The following is a 19,168-nucleotide window of genomic DNA, read 5'->3' as shown; positions in this document are numbered from 1 at the left end:
TGCACATTGCACCAATCATACTTTGTATACAGTAGACTGTTAAAATGAGCGCTGCAATTGAAAATCCTGCCAGCTGTCAAACGTGAGCTGTGATAAGGTTTTTGTTGGCAAAAAGTCAAAATCCATTTGAAATTTACAGACATATATGCGATGTGAACCATCATGGAATAATCACTCAGAAAATTAACACATGCAACACAAATCAAGCAATGGGGAAAATGCAGCAAGAAAGTTTTGTTTCTCCATGACAGAGTCTGTCCACACACGACCAATTGAACCCAAGACCTCTTGGATGGTTTTCGATGGGGAGTTTTCAATCATTCGCTGCACCGTCCAGATTTGGTGCTGAGGGGCAACCGCGACTACCACCTGTTCACGGCAATGACGATGGGCTTGCTATGCAACCATTTGACAGTGACACTTAACTGCATGCCGGTGTACCTAAACCAGAGTTGGAACTCGCAGGCGTCATATTTCTAAAGAGAGGGTATTGAAAAGCTAGTCATCTAAAAAAAAATCAAAGCTAGTCAGTAAAGCTATCAACCATGTTATGATAAATGCAAATGCTTAATGTTAATGGCAATTATGGAAAAAAACCAAAGAGCTAAACTTCACAATGTAAATGAAAAAATTGTTATTTTCTCTTATCTGTTATTTTTTATCTCATAACATCTGCTATTTTCTGGACAACCCTTGTAATGAAATCAACAGAAAAAGTGATCAGTTTTATAACAAGGGAACCTTAGTGACCCATTCAAAAATAAATTGCACACATGCCAAAAGTGGCTGAAATTCCATAACTATCATTTCTCAATTCAACAAACTATGGTCTCTTTTACTCATTTAAAAAAATTATAATGATAGTTTAAAATTTAGACATTTTTGGTACGCTAAAAAGGTGGGGACAGCTCATAATATTTCCAAATTGTATTAAATTTATTGTTAACTTGTTTTTGAGCCCTAATGTTATATGGTAAATGATGATTCATCATAATCGAAACAAATAATCCAGATAGGTAATTCAATTGCACTATCAAGTGAAGACCTGACAGAAATAAGAGTGAAAGTCGTACTTCCATTTCAGCATTTGTTTGACCAAGTTATTTTAAATTCCTGGGGCCACTGACACGTAACTATGCAGTTACATTCAATTCCCCAAAGGATTATGATGTTTATGATGATTATGTAAAGAAACTTCTTTGTCTATTATTCTGTAAATTGAATTTCATGCTTCTGCTGAAAGACTCAAGTCTACCTACACTGTGATTGAAACTCAGGTTCTCAATTAATTCAGCACCATAGACACCACATAAGTATAAACTGAGGTTTCAAGCGAGATGGAGTGGAAACGGAACATAATGAAGAAGCAGGAGCAATTTCCACAACTTTAAAGTTATTGGTACAACCGGTTTCGCTTACAGCATCATCAGGTACCCCATAAGGTATTGTAGAAATTGCTCCTGCTTTTTCATTACCACCTAAGTAAGTAAAATCCTTGGTTGAACCTTCAGATATGGATATACATACAGTAAAAGATCAATAATCTGGAGTTTAAACAACGGAATTCAATTTAATGCAAGATTTTGTAGAATTTTTGAAACTGTTTTTTGTAACCTCGGTGAAATGACAGTCAAATAAGATGTTAAAAAGCCTCATGTACGCACTCATCACTTTTCATATGAACGAGCGATGATTTTTTCCATTATGATCAATTGATTTTGTGTCACTGACCATGATTCAGTCATCAACTCTTTGATTGCCTTTCTCTTTAGACATAAAATATCAACAGATAAATATCCTTCGATCACTCCTATTCAAATAGCCATTAGCATGTCATTAAAAGGAATCCACAATATCTACATATGATGCCATACAATTGTTCCGCAAAGAAGCAACATTCCTGCTCACCCATCGCAGAAATATCAAGGGAAACACTTCCTCAGTTCCTTAATTGTTCCTTTGTGGAAACTGACCATGGAATAGATAGCTGAAAAGACATTTGGGTGAACTGCACAATATGTTAATAATGAGCCGCCTCTTTGAAGAGTCAAAGTAGCTGACAGTTTAAATATTAGCTTGCCCTATGTTTAATCAGCCAGCCTGGCCCTAAACTATTGAAACCCACCAATGAAAAATATTTCCAGAAAATCTTCACAAAAGCAGCCCTCAGTGAAAAATACATGTTATCAGTCATTACATAAGTTTTTAAGACAAATTCAAATGATAGAAAAAGTAGTCGCTGGTGCTACGGGAATGAGTTAGCACCATCAGATTAAATTTAATAGAAAAAGAGTCCAGTGTTTGGATCACAAGGGGGAGAGCAAAACATTACGTGAAGACAAGCCACATGCTTGTGAATAAAAGGTCCTAATGCTGCATTTGCAGAAGAATGCTACAGGGTAGATTCGATGAACTTGAGCGAACATTTCATGTAAATTTTCTTGTTGATGAGCAGATTCAAAGAGGACATATTGTTTTATTTTGTTCCCTCATCAACCCTGTTATAACAGCAGTTGCGTGGCTAGTTACACTGCTTGCCTAAAATGAATCTGAAAGAAAGTGATCTAAACACCAGAAAAATCTTCATTTTGGAATACCCCTGATCCTGTGTGTTCTGTATTATTGATCTTCCACTGTATTTTTACATGAATAAAATGCTTCTTACCTTATCGTAAGAGCTAGAGCCTCAAACAAGTAGTGGTTGAAATTGGGCCTTGAGGGATTCTTAGCAGCAGCCGTCAGCTTGTTAGTCAGCTTTGGAAGAGCTTCTTCCATATCAGGCAAAGATTTCTCTTGTAGACAAGCGAATGTTCTCATAATTGCTGAAGACATGAAAATGTTTTAGTTAGCAAACCTTTATTAATTTTATCTTTCATTGTAACTAGAGAGCAATTTGGGTGAAAAAAATATTAAAACTATTGAAATTTCAACTTTCTAATTTTCCACATGGTGCTATAGCCATTACCAATTTCAATCCAATAGCATAATTGCATCATTTTGAAGAGATTTTGAAGCCTCTCTTAAGTGAAGCTATAGCATTGAAACTGGTAGGCACAATAAAAGCATGTGGAAAATTAACCCCAACTGTGTGCTTCACCCCAAACCATGGAAAAATTCCACACATTAAGGCTTTTAACAACTAATTATAATCACTAAAACTTAATTTAAAAAAATGAGATCTAACTTCCTGCTGCACAATGGATGCTGCTGAAGAATCCAATAATAAATACCCAAGTAGTCAGCTATTATAAGAAAAATATTTTTCATTTATTTATTCATAATGTAAAACTATTTATTTTATTTATATTTTGAAAACATTATACAAAGTAGAAAAATTGGTCATATATTATTGGGATTTGAAATAAATTTTAAAAGTTAAATAAATATATAAACAAGAACGAGGAAAAACATTAGGCAAGTATATTCAAAGAGAGAAACACATGTATCTCAATGTTTAGAAGTTACTCAAAAAAGAATTGCAAACTGCCTAATCAAAATAAATCAGAGCAATTGCCCTAAAATTCTAATTTTAACTCTCTCCTTTTTAACTTTGAATTAATTTAAGACTGTCCACTGCACCTTTGGCTTAACACTTTAAGACCGAGCGTCATATATCGATGACGTACTGGACTCTGCCCAGATCCGAGCGTCATCTAAAGATGATGGCAGGCTTTGCTTGGCAAAATTTTTGGATCTGGGCAAAATTAAAATTTTTACCTTCGGGCTGAAAGTGTTAAACAGCATATACCACTGAGAAGACGTTACATACTTAGTTTTATACACATTTAACAAAAAAAAACTACCATATCTTTTGTCTTATTTAATACTTCTTCACATCCATTAATCTTTATTTTTTGAGGTACATATTTGGACAAGTAACACTGACAACATAAAGCATCTTCATTCTATCTACACATATACTTTGTCTTTTGGTACAATTGCATATTGCATACACATTTATCATATTCTAATTCAATGGATGACCTCAATAACATTTTAAAAGTTTAGCATTTAATAAAAGATTTTAATAACTTGAATTCTATTTTATGTGTAGCTTCTTTTTTAACACAGAATCCCAAAATAAAATCAGTTATTACTCTCTGATAATTTTCAAATGATATTAAAATATTACTGAATGTAATCATATATTATAAAAAGGTTTTATTCTAAAAGTACGCAATTTAATATTATTTTTTAATCTTGGAAAAGTCGAGAATTTTGCCAAATAATTTCATTTCAAGATTAAGTCAAATTATTTTGAAATAATTTTCAATACTTAATTCCTAACATGATAACTACAAGGAAATACCTGACGGCAGGAATATGCTAAAATTATCATGATTGCATGACAAGGAAGAATACTAACAACAGCTACAAATACATAGGTACATACCACCTTCTACAGATTAAAATTAAAATGAGTATTTCTGGCTCAACATATATATCAAGGATTTTTTGTGGATGTTTCTGTTTCTCTAAGGGAAAAACTTTCTCTTTATGGGAACTTTCTCTATGCATTGCACAAGGTAAGAAAATGAAAACTAACCTTTCATGGCAAACTCATTTTCTTCAGAGCCAGGGAAGAAAAAGACAGCAAACAAATTACTGAAAAGCTGCCTGGACATTGGCTGAAGAACTTCTCCTTTCACCCTGAAATTTAAAAATATTTAAAGAATTGGTTTTATTTTCCAACTTATAAAATATTTTCACAAAGCTAAGGGACAAAAGCAAGGCAAGACAAATATTACATAATTATTTATTAATTAAAAAATTGAAATATAACCACACTCCAAGATCAAATTATGTATATTAAAATATTTAAGAGCTATCAATATTTGAATTTCACTCGAAACTAATACTTCAATGAAATAGACTTACAGAGGGACAACAGCATTACTTCCAGCTTGGGGAGCTTCTCTCAAGGTCAAAATACCATCAATGGCACAAGCTGCATAAGAATGAACAACACGATGTGGTGACGTCAATAGATGCACCAATCTTGGTAGGGCTCTTCCTACCACTGTCTGTGGCTGTAATTGGTTACGGAATGTGATGATGTACTTAATGGCATCAGCTCTGATGACTGGAAGACTTGTAACTGTAATAAAAGAGGTATTTAAAAATGGGGGGCATTCAAGAGGTGTGCAGCACTGATACCAATTTTAATGAAAAGCAACATATGTATTTCATTTTGATTAAGTTTAGTTCATGCATCCTAGCTATGTATTCCACAAAACAAAAATCTCACAGTGCCGGAAAACTATTTTATTAATAAAGCCAACCTGAAAGAAACAAAATTTCTAAACATTTAAGTATCTTCTGGCACTTATGACACAAGTAAAATATACAAGTTCTCTCGCAGCTAATATACAAAAACCACTAAGAGTTTTTACCACTAAGTACCATGTTTTGGTTTGTGAGTCAACCTATAAATATAGATATTAGATGTGAGATGAAACAACAGCACTTGGAGGGTTATTGGACTATTCCTTGGCAAGGCAGGCCATTTAAATGATACCATAACTTATGACGAAGCCGAGACATGATGATGGAAGGCCACAAACAATTATGTTTCCCAACACACAAAGGAATGGGCAGCAGCTCTACTTCATGTGAGTGAAGGTGTAGACTTTCACCTCTAAAGTACAGTGACATTCATATCAATGCAGGCAATTTAACATTTACTTTAACGGCTGTAGTGCTGTAATTCTGCACAGCAAAAAATCTAGTGGTTGTGAAAACTATTTAAAATCATAACTGAAGAAGATAAGGTAGGAGATGTGAGAAGATGTCAAATAAATTATTTCTTAGTAAAACAGAGAGTTAGAGACCAGGGAAAAAAGCTATCCTGGGGGGCAGATATCGAAAGCAGCCATAAAAGTTGGAGATGATGAAATATCACCTACAATCCAAGAAACTGATGAGAACTCTGAAGAAATTACGGCAGATGGAAAAATTGAAGGATCCTCAACATCAGCTAGTATTTCAAGAGGTTAAAATTAAAGAGGATGTTTCTGAAAATCAGTTGAAGGTAGTTGGAAAGATATTAAAAGTGGATTACAGGAGGCCACAAAAAAAATTCTTGGGAGAAGAAAAGCTGCCAAGAAAAATCCATGGATCATGGATGAAGTATTAGACCTCATTTTAGAAAGAAGAAAGTACAAGTATGTGAAAATTGAAGAAAAACTAATCAAAAAGAATATAAGGAACAAAATAAGTTGCAAAGCAAGGAAAGCTAGAGAAATGAGAAAGAAGAATTAGATCCGAGAAGATATGCAAAATAACCTCTCAAGTGCAAAAGTAGAAGCTCCCTGTAGGATAGTAAGGAACCACCTCAAGGAGCAGAGTGCCAGATGCCATGTCATTAAAGCAAGACCCGAGATCACCTGATAGAAAATGAAGACGGATTGAAGAGATGGAAGGAGTACCTGAAGGGGTTATACAATGGAAATAATCTTACAGCACAAATAATTGAAGAGAAAAAAGATTCAAATAGGACGATAATAGAGCTTCAATCTTTTATCTCAATTAGATGCTGCAATAAAGGATGAATGAAGCATATGGCATTGACAATATTTCTGCCTAGCTCATTAAAAACACAGAGAAATAGATACTGGCTAAGCTCCAAGAAACCATCAGTGACATATGCACAACAGGAAACACGCAAAGGTGTTTCGACAAGAACATCACCATTCTTGTTCTCAAAATGAAGAGAGTGAGAAATGTGAAGGTTTTAGGACCATTAGCCTAAAGAATCAAGCACAGAGGAGAAGCAGAGTACTTCCTGGATGAAAAACTATTTGGATTTAGTAAATAAAAGGGCACAAAAGAGGCCATATTAGCTCCTAGGCTGCACATAGAGAAGAGAATGGAGAAGACTATAAATAATGAAATAATATATGTATACATATATTGATGGAACAGTCAAATAAATACATTAAATAGAATTATATGCTAGCATTTCCTTCCTACTTCTGCCAAAGATTTCTTTCACCCTAGTATTGAAGAAAGATTTGGACCTTGTTAAGCCAGCGTTCACCATCCAACTTATTCAAAATCATACATCCACTTAAAATGCTGCAAGACCACCCATAGCTTCAATATTACCATATCTACCACACATTTTTAGAGGCAATGGCTTTCTTTTGCAAAACAGGTAGCCACAATCAGAAAAGCAGTTAAAATCAGTCGTAGCCATGAAATAACTCCTGATGATGAAAACCATTAACTAAAAGTACTAATATACAAACCCAAGTACATACTTTATTTAATAGCCTCCTCATTATATAGGTATTAACGAATAATCTCTCTCAAAAAAACTTTTATACAGAAAAACCTGGCATAATATTTTAAGATATGTTTCCACAAGCATGCGAGCCTTAGCTATTGCTACATTCTCTTAATAAAGAATTTAAGTTAACCTCTCATTTTGAATAGTACTAAAATTTTGCTGTACCTACCATCTGTTTTTTCCAGTTCTGGATATATATTTTGAAGAGCAAAGTCTTCTATGTTCACCAACTGAGATATTTGAGTTGTTCCATGTTTTTGTGTAGAACCTTTCACAACCAACGACGTAACAATATAGAGAGCTGCATCTTTGCATTTCCAATTTGATTCAGGATTTTCAGCATACCTAGACAACATAGCCTGTAAAACAGTTATTGTTGTCATTTATACTGAAATAAGATTCCAACCATGACAGTATTGTTAAATCTATGTGTGGGATAAAAAACTAAAAATAGGCTAGACAAATCTGAAATGCATAGGAAATGGGGATAAAAATCAATGAAATTACAATAACAGGAACTATGGTTTTTCAGCATGTAGCATTGTCTATTGTAGCTTCCAATAGAAACTTCATAAAAAGAGTGTTGTTATGACTGAGCTTTTGGAGGCATGGAAGGATGCATCATAACAAGACTTATATTAAATTTATTCACACTCTGAATTTTCTCTGAGGTGTGAACAAATGTACATGGCTGAATTTTAAACCCATTTACCTATGCACAAATCAAAGATTTTCTTTTTTGCTACACTGTGCATTGGCCAAAGCAACTGGTTTTGCTACCTTTACCAAAATACCATTTTATAACCATGTAGCAGAATAAAATTAAAATTATTCTAAGGTTCAAAATTTATTTAACACCATATTACGCTGCATGTAAACTTTCCAAATATGTAAAAATTTTTACATAAGGACTTAGGCTTGAGAACAGAAAATGAGTAAAAAATTATAAAAATATACACAATTTAGTTTAAGAAACAGTATATTACACTGAACAGCAGGTGTAATACCTATCCAATGCTATCTGGTAGATTTTTTGACCCTTGCAGCAATTTGAAGAGAATATTTTTTCAATAGGTGCCAAAATTCAAGGAGGAGAGACTATTCCAAGTTACAAGCTATTCTTGCCTATCCTAATAACATCAGTTGCAGCATCAGTAGCTAATAACATCAGTTGAACAATTAGTTTTGAACTTCAATTGCTCACTGAAAGGAAATAAATCTTAACACCAGGTAGATCGTAATTCCTGAACACTGCTGGTTTTCAATGTTCAAGATAGTAAAATACAAGATATATTACACAGCATATTGAATTGGATGGATGAGGCAGATGCACCTTGATAATGCTGCAGTGCAGCGAAACATGTTGACTGTAGTTTAATAAATTTTTATGTGGAAAGTGCAAAGTGTTCACTTCATATCTCACACTGAATATTCTACAGAAAGACATAATACAAGACATTTACAAATGCATGTACTGACAACTTGATGTATGTAATACTCACCTGAACATAATTTCCAAAAACGGTCATCATTTGGTTTTCAAAATGAGTGGATAAAGCTTTTACTAGGTTGCAAGCTGATCTTCTCCGTGTTCCAACATCAGATCCCTCTAAATCCCTTCTAAGATATTCTTCTGGATTATCACCAAAAAGTTCCTCATCAGATGCTGAAATAATTCAAATCAATGTAACAGGTGAAAACCGAGAATATGAAAGACAAATTTACACAAAATCAAGGTAAAAAAAAGGACTTACTTCCAAATTCCACATTTGGAATGATGACCTTTTCACAAATACTGGAAAGAACATTAGGGTCTTCAAAGAGTTTACTATAATGTGCACGCTCAGCAACAGAAACAAGAAACTGCAATGCGTTGCTTACAAGCTAAAAAGAGAAAAAATACACAGTGACTAATAGCAAAATAAACAAGTACAATTCTAATAGTTACTATAAAATAAAAACAAAGTTATGCGGTGGCGAACTTGCATGGACTTTTTAAATTTCATTGGCAGACAGAAAATTATTTTCTAAATTCAACGAAGAAAACCACATGAAAATCTGAGTTTCCTTTTGCAAGATAATCAATGATTAATATAACAAATTTTAAAGCACGCCAAAAACTCCATCCCCCCAAGCCACTGCTGATGACTTCATCTGTGCTGAAACATCACCCGAAGCAGTCCACCCCTGGGATAATGCACACCAATAAGGGTGATTCAAGCATGCCTACTCAATCCAAAAGTGAGTCCACCGCTGATTTTTAATTGAGTTGGTTATCATTTAATGGTACACAGTTAATGTTTCACTTCAATAATTAGAAATATGCAGGCAAGATTGTTTAAATTCCAAAAGTTCACCTTGCTTTTGCAGTGTCCTCTCCATACATCCACCCAACTCCCCATCATCTTTGTAACTAGCCACGAGATGAGTTAGAGCTATAAGTATTGTTTAACACCTGGCTGTAGAAATACCACAACCAAGGTGCATCATAAACTATTTATATATTACTTTGCCCAAAATTGCAAGAGGGAGATGAACTGTATTAACCTAAACAAGCAAAGTAAATTTGCTACTGTGACCATTTCTGAGTAAGAGGATTTGGATTGGAAGTATCTTGAAAATTTATTCCTCTAAATCCCTTCTAAGATATTCTTCTGGATAATCACCAAAATGTTCCTCATCAGATGCCGAAATAATTGCTGTGATGAAACACATAAAAGAGACTTGAAACTGTCTAGAACTGTGTTTTAGTGATGGGACTGTGCAAGTGAGTCAGTTCAAATGTGCGACTCAACTGATTGAGCTGAAAGGAGAGAGTCTTATTTGGTGAGTCCCGACTCCCTACTCACACACTGTGCGTTGAAGTGCTGAAGTCGTGCGAGGGGAAGTCTGACACCTGGCTTTCACGACTCCTTCCGTGCACACGGTGCTTGTTGGAGTCGTGAGTGGTAGGAGTCGGACTCCATGCGCACATGACTCCCGCATACATTGTGCATGTTAGAGTGTGAGGCTCATCGCATGTTTGGTGGGTCAAAAGGAGCACATCATCATCTGCACATTCCTGTTAAGCATCATTAGTCAAAACTCAGCAAGGAAAATTTCTAATTTGCAAATATACCAAATTATGCTAAATTTAAGTTAAGTTGCAATGAGTTGCATCCTTACGGGTTCATTCAGTGGTGTAACTGGTTGTGTCTGGGCTTTTTTAGATTGGTAGCTCAGTTCCCAGTGAAAGAATATTTTCTAAAGCAAGACAAATTATCACCGTGAGCTCAAATAACTTTCAGAAGAGAGAGAATCCCAGATTTTGTTTCTAAATGCTAATATGTGATTGATTTGAAATACTCCCATGCCTCGCATAGCGCAATTTCGATTAGAGCAATTTCAACATTGTGCAAATTCGTTTCTTGGGGAAACATTGCAATGCAGTGTAGCCTAATCAAAAAACTTTAACGCTCTCATGATAAAACGTGAACTTGAGCTAGGTACACACGAAATTGCTATCATTTTATGCATATTAATAGTAACACTTGCCTCAAATCTTCTTTTTTGTTTGCATATTAATCGAAATCCATTTCTGTGCAATGGCCAAAAGCATTACTCGTCATTGGGTCCAGATAGCCAGCCTACCGAAGTGATATATCTCGTCTCAGAATGGCAGTAGTTAATTTAGATCATTAATTAAGCATGGGGCTAGTGGAAATGAGTTTTTTTAGCAATACACTTTGAGACATAAATTTTGCCATCATAGGTTATTGGGCAATTGACTTCCTGGTAGAGGGTCCACGCTAAAGCCTTCAAGGTCATCGGTATTCACAGGGGAGACATGGAGCGGTGGCCGAGTTGCGTATGAATAGAATCAACACACATAAGGGTCCGCTATAAAATCTCAACCTGATGGCTTCATTCCCTCCCAGCAGTAGTAGGCCCTCTGCGTCTCAGTGCAGCAGTATAAGGTGATTTTGATAGAGCCATAAAGAGTAAAAACCAAGACAACAATGGCAAAAAATAGGAATGCAGGTAGAAGAACCAAGGAGTTATCATGAAAAACCATAAACCTAGAAGAGAAATTGAAAGTGATGAAATGAGTTGAAAAAGGAGAGCGTCAAAGCGATATTGCGCAGAAGTTTAAACTCACGATGCCTTATTCTGAATAAAGACCAATTTAAAACATCAGTGACCTCAGCCGCATCAACTTCAACCAAGCGGTCAACACCTACGGAAAGTTCATTGTGAATCTGTACAAATAGACGAGGGTGGTAATCGCTCCGAGACATTTAGTGAAAGCTCCAGTTGGTTCCAGAATTTTAAATGGCAAGCATGTATGTATTTTCAGTGCGGCGATATCAGGTGAATCTGCAAGTGTCCATAGCGCAGTCACCGCAACATTTTCTGATGAATTCCAAGCTGTGATTGAAAGTGGCTCCTTTCCCCCTCAACTAGTTTTTAGTGTTGACGAGAAGATATTGTTTTGGAAAAAGAATGCATTCTTGTTCATTCATTTTCTGGGAAGGACAACCTGGGTCAGGTTTCAAGGCATTTAAAGACTTTCACGTAGCTCCTAATGCCTCGGAGGACTTCAAATTTAAATGATTTATCATTCATAAACTCCGCTAGCTATGAAATGGCATTCAAAGTAGCATTTGCCTGTCATTTCGATGAGGGAAAAAATAATCCATGGTGGGTTATGCTACAGGCTTATGTGATGAAACTTTCCTGGTAAAATGTTTCCGTGAGTAAATACGATCATAATATCAAAAGATACCCACATTAAGGCATTGAATACATACATACCACATCATACTTGGGTTGAGACCCAGTTGTAACTAAGAGATTCCAAACATCAGTAACCATTTGAGGAAGGAATGGTTGGAATTCTTCATCATACTTCTGAGCATATAAAGATACATTGTCACACACTTGAGACTTGAGCATTTCAAGAGGTCCAACTTCTTCATCTTCCTGTAAATAGAGCATGATCAATTAAAAAATATGTATAAGTTCAACAGATTCAGGCTTCAATTGGTGGAAGTTAGACATATTTAAATAAATAAAAGATCGTAGCACTTTTCCACAAGTTTTTAATGCGTACAACGCGTTTCGGCTCACTGAGCCATCATCTGGTACAAGACACTGCAAAACATTTGAAAATCTCCTTTATACTGTAACACCTAATTTTGAGTTGTTTGTTTTGGATCTTGGTGTGACGTGAAGCGGGCAATAATAAGCAGCAGAGGTGGAGTGAGGTAATTGTTGTGGTTGTTGACGGCACGGGAGGAAGTGAAAAAAGGGGAGTCGGATTGTGATAGTTATGGCGGACGGGTGTTTCCTTGCTCCCGAGTTTGTATTATTTAAAGTGCAATAAAATATTTGGAAATGAAGTGAAGCAAAGAGAAATTAATCAAAACGTTAAAATACCCTTGAGAAAGGGGGGGGTTTGGGGAGGATTTGACATCTTCGAAGGTGGGGGTGGGAACGAGCGTTCAGAGCAGAGACAGCGGGAAAAGATACAATTACGGGATGTGGAGAACCCACGTTGGAAGGAGGACTCCAGTCATAACTGTAAAATAACGACACGTTGGGAAGAACCATAGAAAAACGGGAGGGGGAGGTTGAGAAGAGTGAAAAAAAAGGGGGGGTTAGGGTAAAAAGAGAGGCCGCGTGTCTTTAGAAAGGGAGAGGAGTAAGTAGCGACGCAGGAAAAGAGGCGGGGGTGAGGAGTCCCTTTGGGTTAGCTGAGAAGGAGTGAAAGTTAGCGGGGGTACAAGGGAGGAAATTGCCAGGAAAAGAAAATGGTCAAACACAATACGGAGAGAGGGTGGGCAGACGGGAAACAACCTGTGGATGTTGGCGTGGGTGAGGAAAGAATTTCACCATTTGTTTTCGGGAAGGGTATCTTTAGGAGAGGGGAGTGGGTGAAAAACACTTGTTCATTCATGAGCATATTCATATCACTCTGTACAATTTTGAATGCACTAAAACATCAAGTCTTATGCCCTTACTCTCAAATTGTAGAATTTCAGGTTGAAAATGACAACAATGCCAAGTCTGTAGTATGTGTTTGGCGAGAAGTGATGTTTCATCCTCATTTTTCCAGCACCTTCTACGTTCTTTCATTCTGGTAATGAAACTTCTGCCTGTTTGACCAATGTAACACATGTTGCATGATTCACAATTAACTTTGTAAATGCCAGATTGATGAATGGAATCTATTTTGTCTTTGTTACGACACAAAACTTTACCGAGAGTGTAGGGGTTGTAGAAAGAAACATTGAATTTATTTTTGGGGAATTTGCGAGCAAGCCTATTTGAAAGATCTCCCACTAAAAATATATATATCCATGAAGAATATTTAATGAGAATACAGATCAACAGCATACACTACCAAAATATTTATCCAATATATGAATACATATTAATAACCCCTCTTTATACCTGCAAGACATTCACAATGACTTATTAAAGTGGCCTTGAAGAGCAAAAGCCTACCTATCACTTTTCAACTGAAAGGAAAAAAACTGGGAATGCAAGGGAAAACAATGAGGACCTTCATGCAATAAACATAAGTTATCACATGCTATTACAGAGCAAACATCAGTCATTTCCCAGGGTCTCTACTATAAGTATTGCCCAAGGGACAAATTTTCCATGAAAAAGTCTCAGCTGAGACTTGAACCCAGACCTCCAACTTGCCCGGTAGGTATGCTACCAGTTACATCACTGTGACACATAAGATGGAGGTCGTGGTTGTTTAACATGTGACTTTGTATGCAGTAACATGTGTGGGTGCTAGTATATACTAAGGATGAAATTTTTCATCAAAAAAATCATTTGACTTAACCAGGATTGAACACTGAATCACCAAACTAGTCAGTTATGCAACTAATTACCTGCAGCATCTTAGTAAACATTACCTCTGTCACCTATGCCACAGTATGTACTTGAGATTGCAGTTTCAGAGATTCAGTAAACTCAGTCTGAAATTAAACTTGGAATATGGTGCCTTAGTGGAGTGACTGGTAGCATGTCTGACAAGCAATCGGTAGGTACGAGTTTGGGTGCAAATCCTGGCTTACTCAAATACTTTTTCCATGGCGAATTCCATCTTTGGTGCATATACTAGGAGAAATTTTTCAGGGAAGCTACTACCATAAAACTCAGAAGTTACCTTTCTACTTCTCAAAGGTGAATGAAACATAACCAAAAATAAGATGCACCACTCCTATTCAATAAAAATTTATTCATTATTAATTTATTCTTGTTTTATTTAAGTGAATAGAATATGCGTTACTTGCATAATGTTTTCGACAAGAGAAAGTGAAGAGCATACGAATTTTTTAAATCATATTCGACCCGGACTACTATAAAGCATGTTACCAAGAGGATACATGGAACTCTCTTGCTATCATTTACAGATGCAAAATCAAATTTGCAGGTATCCTGTCAGTGCACACAGGGCATGTATTCATGCCATTCAGGTTGAATATGTTTATGTATTACAAAAGGCAGGATATATATACATATATGTATTTTGATGACACATGTAATGAGGTTACCATATGTAAAAAAAATATATAACCAAATAATGATATTTTCACTCACCTCTGTCCTCAGTTCCTTTATGTCAGTGTTCAAAAGAGTATGGAAATTGGTCATCCAAGTCGACATATTGTCCTCAAAAAATTCTGGTAGATCCTTAAATAAAGTTTAAAAGAATTAAATAAGCAGGGGTACAAACATGACATGTAGTTTGAAAAATAATTGATGTGGAGGGCAGTTTATATATTTACATTTCCTCACATCTTTGGCTGAGAAGCTTGAATTAAAATTTTACCATAACCATGAGAATCTTTAAAAATTAGCCCAACAACTTTTACATTGGCCATTTATTTTTCAACCTCCGATTGTTCAGCAAAAACACCATACAGGCGACAGGCGGGTACTAAGTGGATAGGGAAACTTGAGTAATTTCTGACCGCAAGTTGTTAGTTTAAGGTTAGTAGCAATCTCATTGACTACACTGCCTCAATTGATTCTCCCGCCAAGAGTACACAGCGGAACGGTGGCCAGAAAACTCACCTCAGCATTGATATGTCTTGACCTTTATGCCGATAACAGAGAATTTTTTAAATCCACTGTGGCTAGAGTGTGAAACAGTAAGAAACATTATGTCCATTCCCCTTCAAAACAAAAGAAGATACGTATGCTAGCTTCTGGAAGTGCACTGATTCATGACAATGACCATTATCATAGTGCTGATGTAGCCCAACTGCTCATAGAGTAATTTCAATGGGACATTTTCAATCACCGATCGTACTGTAAATGCCGACCTAGTGCCGTGTGAATTCCATATTTACGCTGAGATAAAGATGTGGCTTGGATGGAAGCGTTTTCAAACAAGCGATGATCTTCATGACAAAGGCAAAACTCATTGGAAGTCATTGGTGGTAACATCCTATGAAGAAGGTAAAGTGAAGCCTGTCCACAGGCATGACCAATTCCTCAACCCCCAGACCGATTATGTTGAAAGGACACCACAAGTGTGCTCAATATTTACCAATGAAATAATTTTTAATCAACCATTTTGTCTTCCACTCATGGCCCATCGGAGCTTGAAAAAAAAGTCCCTCATACAAAGGCAGCTCCTCACCTTGAAAGGGGTGAAGTGCCTATATTCTTGGTACAACATTCTCCTAACTACCCCTTCCTAAGTCTAGCATATTAAGTAATAGGGCAGCCATGCTGATTGCTATTGGTCATATTTATCTCTTATGACAATCAACTGTGTTTTACATGCACATTAAAATAATTGTACTCAATCATTTTGGAACTGTCACGTAAATACATTTAATAGAATTACATACCACCATTTCCTTCCTACTCCGGCCAAAATTGAGGACCAAACGGAAAGATTTATTTCACCTTAATGAGTATAACAAAGTGGCTGTGATTCAATTGGGACCCAGCTGCAAAGAAGCTAGAAATAGTCAAGGAGTGAGATAAAGGTATGCTCTGAACCCTGTATTTTCCTATTGGCTGATTGATTAAGAAATCAGTGAAAACTGAGAGAAAGCATGAGGAGTATAAAATCCACAATAAAAAAGATCAGCATACTGCCTTTTGCTGGTGACGTAGCAGAGAAAGAAAGAGAGACCCGAAGAAAATTTTATAAACTACGGAAAAGCCTACACATGAGCTGAATATCAATGCAAATAAAACAGGCATAGGTCCGCAGTAAAAGAGAGATGCAAAGACCAACCGGACACTAGGAAACCATAAACTTGAGGATGTGAAAGACTTTTGCTACTTAGGTAGCTGAGTGACCACCAATGGACAAAGCAAGGAAGTATAAGTCAGTTGAATAGCCTGAGCAAAGAGAGAATTCCTCAATAAGGGGAGTCTCTTGACATCTGTGAATATAAGCATTGAAGTAAGGAGGAAATTTATGAGGACTTACACTTGGCGCATGTTTCTCTTTGGTAGAGAGGGATGGACAATGCCAACAGCAGAGAAATCATGGTTAGAAGGTTTGAAATGTGTTGTTACAGAAGAAGGATGAAGATCAAACAGATAGTCCACATGAGTAATGCGGAAGTTCTGCCAAAAGTAGGAGAGAGGAAGTCTTTTGACAACCATTGGCAGAAGACAGTCCGATAATTGATTGGCCACATCATAAGTTACAACAGTCAAAGGAAAATGATCATTGAAGGACAGGTGGAAGGTAAAATTGGCAGCAGTAACCCTCTGGTACATAAAGCAGGTGATAAAGGATTTTAAGCACAAAACTTATGCCAGTGTTTAAGATAGGAGAACGGAATGCTGAACTGGATCAAATCAATTGTGAATACGACTGACTACGGTTGATGATGATGCAAGACTCCATGTTTAGAGATAGGTTGTGACTGAAAAACTGTTACAGACAACACTAAAAGTAATTTTTAATAATATCACAGAAAAAACTGAAATTTAAACTTATAATCTTACCATTATTTTCTGAAAGTAATTTTTCATTACTTTGCACTACTGATAATCTAGCCCATGCCAAAAGTATAAGTATGCAAAAATTCATCCACAGTACAATCTGATCTCGTCATAGTTTTTTTAATTTGCTAAAATTAAATATGACACGTAATATTAGTATAAAATTCGAGGAATCAAGCGAGATGGAGTGGAATTGATTCATAATGAAACACTTACTTGCAATTTTTGTGGAAAATTGCAAGTAAGTGTTTCATTACGTAATATTAGCTTAAAAATAACACCTGTAACAGATTCTTATGCATTTCATAAGACATTTTCAACAAGATATATATTAAAAGTTACTGTAAATGCACTTGAAACTGAGTGGCATGTTGCTAGCACCTACCATTTTACTATTTCTAATTACTAATGGTGCTGATAAATAAATACAAATTTTTAAAAAGTCACTGCAATAATATTTTTAATTATAGTTAATTCCTCTTGGATCATCAACCATCACTGCGAATAATAGATTATTTTTTCATTTCTTCAAGACTAGTACTGAACCAAAAACTATATGCCATGGGAAAACATGAAGACAAAGAAGCTAATAATCACATAGACTGCAGATAAATATTTATACATAATTATAACCCATGACACATAGTGTCCTTACCTGGAAGTTAAGCGAATAGAAGACCTTACAAATTATGGTGAGTGAGCTGTAGATAACTTTTAAGGCATCAACATTGTTGGCATGGACAGTAGTTAAATTCATTGTTGCCTGAAAGAGAATTTGCACAAATTTGTCTTTTAGATGTAAAAAAAAATAACAAAACGAGTTTGTAGTTGCAGCGAATAATTAAATAAAATTAATTGACTAAATACATTTAAGTATGGATGTATTCTTACCACAAAAAGATCTGTGAGAGGGCGTGCAAATGTATCCAAAACCAATTTTATTTCAGTCCAAAGCTGTTGAGATTTGAATTCATGTCGATAACGTTTGAATAATGAATGTGCTGTCCTTAGAACTCCATTGATGACATGAAAATCCCCTAAGATGAGAAAATTAATGTAATTATGTATTGAGCTGTGCACTTCAACTTTTTTCCAAAATTTCACATTACTTTGTTCAGCTACAGGAGAGGACAAAAATAGAATTAGAAATGCAGTCCAGCAAGTACCAGGAAGTCAGGGGTATTTTAAGTGATATTATGAAAATATAATTTCCACTTGAATATATAAATGAAAGTATAAAACAAGCAGATTAGATTAGATATATTACATAGCATCACTTCACATAACAGGCATTTCATACCTGTTTTTAGGTGAGGTGATGCTACAACTTGGAAGCAAAAATAGTAAAGTTCATATGTACATTTAACAACCTGGTTTTCCTGAATAAAGAAAAGATTAAATTCATCCAGTTAAATCCACACCAAAAATGCTTCCGGTCAACTATTAAAGCTAAATGGACCTTCTCTCAAGTCCTCCACAGTGACAAAATTTCTTAAGATCTACACATGTGTCACTATTCTGGGAAACTCAGGTGGATAAAACATGTACCAAGGTTGCCTCAGATTACTTCCTCCTTTGAAAAATAGTGACCATGGTTGACACTGCCACTACTCTCAAGGTTTATAATGCACTCAGCATATCATTCAGCAAAAATATGACATTACTGCACAGGGGGGGGGGAGCACACACCTCATATATATCTCTTCAAACTCCAAAAATGGGCTGTAAGAACTATAACAACGATCCCAAGAACTTGCAGTTTCCACCTTCATTTCAATAATTTTAACATTCTAACTCTGCCGTATTTGTACATTTCTCATACCATAATGTTTGTGCTTCAAAACAAAGCTTTGTTCAACCTTGATATTTATTCTGATCTTCATCAGCATAGCACAA

The 19,168-nt window shown here is 35.8% G+C and overlaps 1 protein-coding gene across 3 annotated transcripts in view; it reads right to left on the bottom strand.

The window, feature by feature from the left end:
• Positions 1–19,168, bottom strand: part of LOC124156296 (exportin-2) — a 48,297-nt gene that overhangs the window by 21,745 nt on the left and 7,384 nt on the right. For all 3 annotated transcript variants that reach the window (XM_046530759.1, XM_046530758.1, XM_046530757.1), the window contains exons 5-14: positions 18,164–18,309; positions 17,928–18,035; positions 14,894–14,986; positions 12,086–12,253; positions 9,046–9,175; positions 8,794–8,957; positions 7,461–7,650; positions 4,879–5,098; positions 4,547–4,650; positions 2,666–2,822 (exon numbers count right to left, since the gene is read on the bottom strand). In XM_046530759.1, the coding sequence (XP_046386715.1) occupies positions 2,666–2,822; positions 4,547–4,650; positions 4,879–5,098; positions 7,461–7,650; positions 8,794–8,957; positions 9,046–9,175; positions 12,086–12,253; positions 14,894–14,986; positions 17,928–18,035; positions 18,164–18,309 (1,480 nt within the window). The remainder of the gene's footprint in view (positions 1–2,665; positions 2,823–4,546; positions 4,651–4,878; positions 5,099–7,460; positions 7,651–8,793; positions 8,958–9,045; positions 9,176–12,085; positions 12,254–14,893; positions 14,987–17,927; positions 18,036–18,163; positions 18,310–19,168) is intronic.

The sequence above is a fragment of the Ischnura elegans genome, chromosome 3 (genome assembly GCF_921293095.1).
Source record: "Ischnura elegans chromosome 3, ioIscEleg1.1, whole genome shotgun sequence".
Lineage (NCBI taxonomy): Eukaryota > Metazoa > Arthropoda > Insecta > Odonata > Coenagrionidae > Ischnura > Ischnura elegans.
The sequence above is the reverse complement of the archived record's forward strand: the minus strand, read 5'-3'. Positions and strand labels throughout refer to the sequence as shown.